This window comes from Solanum stenotomum, chromosome 9 (genome assembly GCF_019186545.1).
Source record: "Solanum stenotomum isolate F172 chromosome 9, ASM1918654v1, whole genome shotgun sequence".
Classification (NCBI taxonomy): domain Eukaryota; kingdom Viridiplantae; phylum Streptophyta; class Magnoliopsida; order Solanales; family Solanaceae; genus Solanum; species Solanum stenotomum.
The window spans coordinates 53783978-53791049 of NC_064290.1; the positions used below are offsets into that span (position 1 = coordinate 53783978).

General features: G+C 34.9%; 1 protein-coding gene across 1 annotated transcript; it reads right to left on the reverse strand.

The window, feature by feature from the left end:
* Nucleotides 1–880: 880 nt before the first annotated feature.
* On the reverse strand, nucleotides 881–4221 carry LOC125876943 (uncharacterized). The gene is made up of 4 exons (XM_049558236.1): nucleotides 3665–4221; nucleotides 2435–2505; nucleotides 1438–1960; nucleotides 881–1174 (listed from the first exon to the last, which is right to left on the reverse strand). Exons 1-4 carry the CDS (start codon nucleotides 3779–3781, stop codon nucleotides 980–982), a joined length of 906 nt encoding a protein of 301 aa, XP_049414193.1. The 5' UTR covers nucleotides 3782–4221; the 3' UTR covers nucleotides 881–979.
* Nucleotides 4222–7072: the final 2851 nt, after the last annotated feature.

A 7072-nucleotide genomic window follows, 5' to 3' on the forward strand; every position in this document is an offset into this window, starting at 1 on the left:
AAAAACACTTGCCCCACATACTCCAATCAAGGGACCATGTTCTCATGTGTCCTGCATTATCACCTCACTGCAATACCATTTCAAATTCATTCTGAATAGGAAAAGGAAATCCATGTGATTCAAAAGAGTGAGAAAGAACTCTCTGTCCTATGCCCTCATCACTAGCCATTCCCCGTATCTTTGCATTTCTTTGCATTTCTTGATTGGTCGCTCATAGATGATTGAGAAGTGCATTTTGAAGTCCATCTTTTTTCACATCCTTACATGTGTCACTCAATTCTGACTAGATTTTTCTCATTTGATATCACATCTCAATGTTAATTTCTACCGAGTTAGCCTGCTTGAAGTAGTTCATGGTATAAATATAAGTGCAATTCATACAAGGGTAACGTCTCACTTCCAAGCAAGTCAGGATCGGCTAAATATATCCTTATTGGATATGACACAAACTTCTTCAACAAAACTACACCACCACTGACATACCCGATTTACTCCCACAAGTGAAATCTCAAGAGGATATTGTGTCCACAAACCATACCCCTACCTTGAGAAGTAGAGAGATTATTTCTGATATATCCATGTAACTCAAGAAAAAACATATCAAAGCAATTCGAGAAAAGAAATAATGAAGGTAAAGAAGCCATAACAAAATACTAATGATAGCAATCTTCAAGAACTACGGATGAATATGTTCTACTTACTGTAGAGAACGAATCATGCTGACTATATTTTCACATTGCCAATCAATATAGCATGTGTATCATTATCACTAGATATATCTGAGTTTTCTTTACACAGAAAGGCAAAATGCATACCTACATATTGAGGGGGGACAAGACATCTAATGGTTAACACTTTTTTTCATAACCGAGAAATCCTGGAGGGTCAGTAGAGACCTCTTTGGATAAGCTACAACTTCCATAGCACTCGCCCTAGATCGAAAGTTTTAAGTGGTATTTATTGAAAATTGAAGGATGGATCAAACCCTCAAAGCAACAGGATCTTGCCACGATATTTTCCGCTTCTCAACATGAGAAGTTCCTTCTCCCACATTCCTGCATATCGATAACTTCAAGTCTCTGTGCTGATCATCATTTATGTTTAGAATTAGTCCTCTCTTTGGCTCCTCAATGTTCAATGGTTCAAAATTTGCTTGGGGCTCCTCTTCCCCTATCTGCAAAATGAGATGCCAAAGGCAAAGTGTTAAAATGCATTACTCGTCAAATGTATAACACATACTCCCTCTGTTCCATTTCATACAATACTCTTTTCCTTTATAAACTGTCCCAAAAGAACGTTGCATTTTTATATTTCAAAACACATTCATTTCAAGCATCCAATTTTACCATCAATGAGTTACTACACTTACTTCCATAGAAATGTCATAGCATCTATACACACAAGTTCAAACTTGGGATTTCTTGTTTAGATACTTACCGAGATTTCATTCAAATCAATGACTGGAGCTCGACTAGGCAATACAACATCTTTCCCAACATGACCAGTTTCCTGATTCAAATCAAAGACAGGTGTGGTACTCCTCGAAACAAAACCATTCCCAGCGAATAACCTGTCATTCTGATTCAAATCAAACGCTGGAGCTGCGTTTCGGAGCAGCATTTCCTTACCACTATACACTCTTGATTTATGCTTCAAACCTGAAACTGTACTACGCTGAACAGCGTCTTTCCCAATATGTAATGCCTGCTTGTGATTCACAAGCATATCAGAAGGCGTCTTCTGCGAAGAAGCTTCCTTTGCAACTTGAATCCTCGCTTTCTGTTTCAACCCAGGAAGAGGGGGCAGTTTGTGTTGCTTCGCCTTCTTTTTGCTGGGAAATCGATCATTCACCCCATTTATACAGTAAAACTCTGAGTTCAGCAGGGCTGCTCGTTCTTGCTGTTCAGGATGACTTGATGACTTCATCTGCAATAGGTATTTGTGTCTTCGGCGCAAGAAACTGCAAATATGCGGAATGCATTTAGAGTAAGACTAAAAGAAAATTCTGCAAGCATTTCAAAAACCAGTTGCATCAGAAAGAGGAGTATCCAGAATTTAACCTTTTATACTTGCCATTAAATCAATTGCATTTTTCAAAACCATGGTACAAAATTTAGTATTGGTTGACATCGAAGTAATTTAACATGTATATCGATGCTATGTGCAAAAATATGGGTAAAGTTCCACCTCTGGCATCAATAGATGCACATTAACAGCAATATGAATCATAGTTAAATCATCAATATAATGTTAAAAATTCTCCAGACATAGTATCTATTCGACAATCAATTATCCAAACGATTTAGCCTCAACATCCAGTACTAAGTTGACCTCAGACGATCTTTTTTTAGAGCTTACAATACATAATGAAAATACCATAGACTTGAACAAAACTCAGAAAGAGAAAACCAACAAGTCGACAACAAAAACTTACTGAACTTCAGCAACTAATCTTTGTTTCCTCATTTTCAGGTCCTCCAATTTGTTCCTCGTGTCATTAGTGCCCTGTAAATAATTGTAACAAATGAGTTGCACGTAAATTAACTGAATATGCACAACCACACAGTATGATTATTATGGATTCACATACAAAGATTAGTTAAAAAGAAAGATACTTTTTCAAAAGATAAAACCAGAAGACGCATCACTAATACTCACTAAATCACAATTATTATAGCAACAAGCATCAAGTGGCCTTAAGCTTCTCAATGGGCATGCAACTGACAAAGTTCTCAACTCTAAACATAAGTCCTTCAATTCATAAACAAAACTAAGGAAAAAACAGGAACCAACATAAGACAACTGGTGAATAAACAAATCCAGGAAAAGCCCCAATCATTTTTTAACAACCGTGGTGCCTGAGCCAGCTTACGCACACCTCAACTGATTCCATTGAGTACTAGCTACCTCCCACCAACACAAGTATCGTGTAACTCAACTAATTCCACGGGTACTTCCTACCTCCCACCAGCACAAAGTCTAAAATTTATTCACAACCATATCATCTATATAGATCTTTTCTTTCCATTGTGACAAATTACTAATACTCGCCATATCATAAACAAATTCATTCACAAAGCTAAGGAAAACACAAGAACCAACATAAAACAACTGAATAAGCAAATCCAGGGATAGCCCCAATCTTATTTTTACAACCACGGTGTCTGAGCCAACTCAGGCACACCTCCACGGGTACTTGCTACCTCCCACCAGTATAAGATCACGTAACTCAACTAATTCCACAGGTACTTGCTACCTCCCACCAGCACAAAGTCTAAAATGTATTCTCAACCATATCATATATATAGTAGATCTTTTCCTTCCATTGTGCCAGATTACTAATACTCACTATATCATAAACAAAAGCCCTTCAATTCATACACCAAACGAAGGAAAACACAAGAACCAACATAAAACAACTATTGAATAAACAAATCCAAGCTGAAAAAGGAAGGAAACAAAACAAATCAAAACCAAGAATAGTTCCTCAACAATAAAAACACCAATAGAAATCTAACTACATGAAGCTCCACCAGAGACAAATCAGGAAACTGCTCTACACAAAATCCCCAAAATCACACAACAAAATATTTTTTTATCAACAATAAGCATAGATCTTCAAAACTACAAGCCAAAACAACCCCAATTTTTATTTCTTTTTTACCTTATAGAGTACTTGATAGTCCTGCAATAGAGTCTGATGCTTCAATCTAGCATTATTCTCCTCAAACACCACATAAGGTGATGATTCTAAAGCAACCCTTTTCATCTTCTTAGACATATCAATCAAATCACAGAGAAATCAAACAAACAAATGCTTAAATCACAAAAAGAACCAATCTTTGAAGCAAATAGACAAAACCAAGAAAAGGGTATGGCGGCAGAAGATAGAAAAGAGGGAAAAGTAAGAGAAAAGAAGCGTGTGGAAGGAAAAGATAGAACAATAATACAAACACAAATAGGGTAAGAAAGAAAAAAGAAGGGGTAATAGAGAAAGAATAGAAAAGACAGACACAATTGGGGGGTTTGAGGGGGTCAGGGGTAGGGGGTGGAGAAGAGATAAAGAGTGTATTGTGGTGAGAAAGTTCTCTGTGAAAACTCTGACCAAGACAAACCCACATAAACCGGTAAACAAGGAAAAAGGAAAAAAAACAGTAATAGTATACAAAAACATTGTGTTTCTTGTTTGTTGTTCTTTTAAGACAGTGATGAAGATGGAGAGAAAGGGGGTGGGGTGGGGTGGGGATGGGGGGTTGAGGGGTTTGTAGCAGAAAGGGTATTTGTGGTAAAAATTGTCTTTAGGTTAGATGAGTTTGAAGACATCTCCCCTTTTTCCATTCTTGATTTCTTTCCTTTTTTTTGGAGTTTTTCTTCCTATGCATAATTTTTGGTCCAGCTGGGCCATTAGAGAGAGTTTGATGGTGTGTACTCTTCTTGATTTTGTGGGAGGTGGGGTGGGGGGTGTTTAGGGGGGTGGGGGTGGGGGTGGAATTTCTTGTTTCTTGAATCATCTTCACTCTTATTTCTTTGGCTTTCTGTAATATGTAGAAGTCATATAGATGTAGAAATAGAAGAAAAAATAAGGTAATTTATGAGGTGGACTTTTTGTTGGATTTGAGGGGTGGGGTGGGGGGTGGGGGGGGGGTTTCACTTGAGAGAGAAAGTGATGAGGCCATGGATTTTGCTGAAAAAGAGCATGAGATAGAAAGAGAGGATGCTTCTTTTCTCTTTTCTTCAAATTAGTATGGCAGGTGTTATTGGTTGGAGGAAATGACAAAAATGGTCCCTTACTTTAAAGGATTTGGTTTAAAATGGTGTCTTAAATATTTCTTTATGTAGTTTTGACCCATTAAATTGGTCAAAAGTGAGTATATGTGTTATTGATCTCCCTATTTTTTGGCTTTTTTTCTAAAAAAATGACTTGTATCTCAATTTGTACTTTTTTATGTGGCTTATGTGTTGTTCCATGTACTTTGTTTTACCTCTTCTCAACATATTGTCTTTAGACTCTAAGGTTTGTTTTCAAATCACTAGTCGATCGTTAACTTCATTGCGTGACTTGTTGATCAGTATTATGTGCTTGCAAATAACATATAATATGGTACGTCTTCTAAAATATGTCATGTCAATTCATTCATCAACAAACAAACAAAAATGGATTGAGAGTTTGATCCTTGCTGCAACCTCATTTCGACTAAAAAGTGTATTGAATCTCCTCATTGTCCTCAATCGGGTCTTGGCTCCATCATTCACCTCCTTAATCGCTATGATGTATGCCACAAGTAAACCTTTAGACTTCAAGCATCTTCATAAAACTTCTTTGTACTTTATTGTATGTTTTTTCTAGGTCAATAAAATATCATAGGTTACTTTAATTATAATACTAAAAATTACATCAACAACAAATAAAAATCACTATAAATTTCATTTTAACACCAAAAATTACATCAACTACAAATATTGCACCTCCAAATGTATGTTCCAATCAAATCTTTAGTTTTCTTACAATTCTCACTAAATTTAACATGTAAAGTTTGTTAAATATTTGAAAGAGATAAAAAAAAATATTTAATATTGACAAACTCAAAAAGTCAAAACTATTCATAGAAATATTTAAGGGACTTAACTTTAATTTATCTCAAACGTAAGGGAGTATTTTTGTCATTTTCAATTATTTAGTTGTCTACCTTGGTTAAGGTTGTGATGTTTTCTCTGTGATAGTGATGGGCTTTTTCTATACATTATCATGTCTTTTACCATTATACCCTCCTTTTGTTTTGAAGTGCTCCTTATTGACTTTGGTTCAACATTCACCAAACTCTAATATTGGAAAATGGAAACCATGAGTGTGAAGCTTTTCTTTTAATTCTGTCAGCCATTAATATTTGTTGGGTGTCATGTGGTCTCCACCCATTTGAAAGGATAAGGTTAATTTTGGTATTATTTATTTGGTTCACATCTTATTTATTATGAGCGGAGTCATCTCAAAGGGTGATTTAATACAAACAATTTATTAGATTATTATTTTTAGAGTATTGAAATTTATTTGTTAATTATTATGAACGTATATTTTATTTTGTATATCCTTACCATAGATAAGATTAAAAAAAATCAGGTTCTTCATTAAATTTCTAGCTCTATTATTGGTATTTATGTGAGGATTATAACATAGAGATTTTATGTTGGTAATTATCTTATATCAGCGACCTATGTTATTTAATGTTTTTGAAAGTGTCATCAAATATGTGTTGTGCCTCTAAAAGTGCATATATTTTAGAAAATCTTATATGAATATAAAAACATTTTTAAAGTGTCGAGCAGCATACCCTATCAATTAAATAATCATAGGGTAATTGGTCATTTCATCTTGGTTTAGTATTTGAAGTCTCCTTCATTAGATGTCTACTTTTCTCCCAACAACTTACAATTTTCTATCTTAAATTATTAGGTTCTCTAGTTTTAATTTATCAAAATATTCATCACCAACCATTGAGTTTGTTTTTGGCAATCATGGTTATAAAGTCATATGTTCTTACCTCTATGAAGTCCCTACTTCTATTCACAAGGGTAAATTAGTCATTTAACATGAAGACCAATAGGATCGTAGGCGAGCTCGATCAATTCTAGCTATATTAAATTTCCTTACCTCATTGTGGCCTTCCCATTGGCCATACTTCACTGTTTGCATGTACAACCATCTCCCTTGATTCGACTGACTATCTCATGAAACGAGAACCTTAGCGAGTTCGATCATTCTGTAATTTTCATTCATTTGCTTCAAATCATGTCAAAGGGATCACCTTTTTTTTATAATATGTATTCATCTCACACACTTCTTATATAAATAAAATACGTAAATAAGCTCCACACATCCTAATAAAAAGATGAATCACACAATTATACATAACACATGAGACAATAGTTTACAACAAAATTATAGACATTTTGCCAATTCATTATAAATTATTGAGTTTGATTTTGGCAACCATTGCTATTGAGACATGTTCTTAATTACCTATTATATGGTCCCTATAATACATAGGGGTAAATAGTCTTTTTGACATGAAGACAA

What these genes read in the sequence shown, in the direction of transcription:
- LOC125876943 (XM_049558236.1), bottom strand. Translation starts at nt 3,781, where the DNA reads ATGTCTAAGAAGATGAAAAGGGTTGCTTTAGAATCATCACCTTATGTG. An exon ending in AGATTAGTTGCTGAAGTTCA is followed by an intron (nt 1,961 to 2,434) that starts GTAAGTTTTTGT and finishes GCATATTTGCAG; the next exon opens with TTTCTTGCGCCGAAGACACA. An exon ending in TTGATTTGAATGAAATCTCG is followed by an intron (nt 1,175 to 1,437) that starts GTAAGTATCTAA and finishes CTCATTTTGCAG; the next exon opens with ATAGGGGAAGAGGAGCCCCA.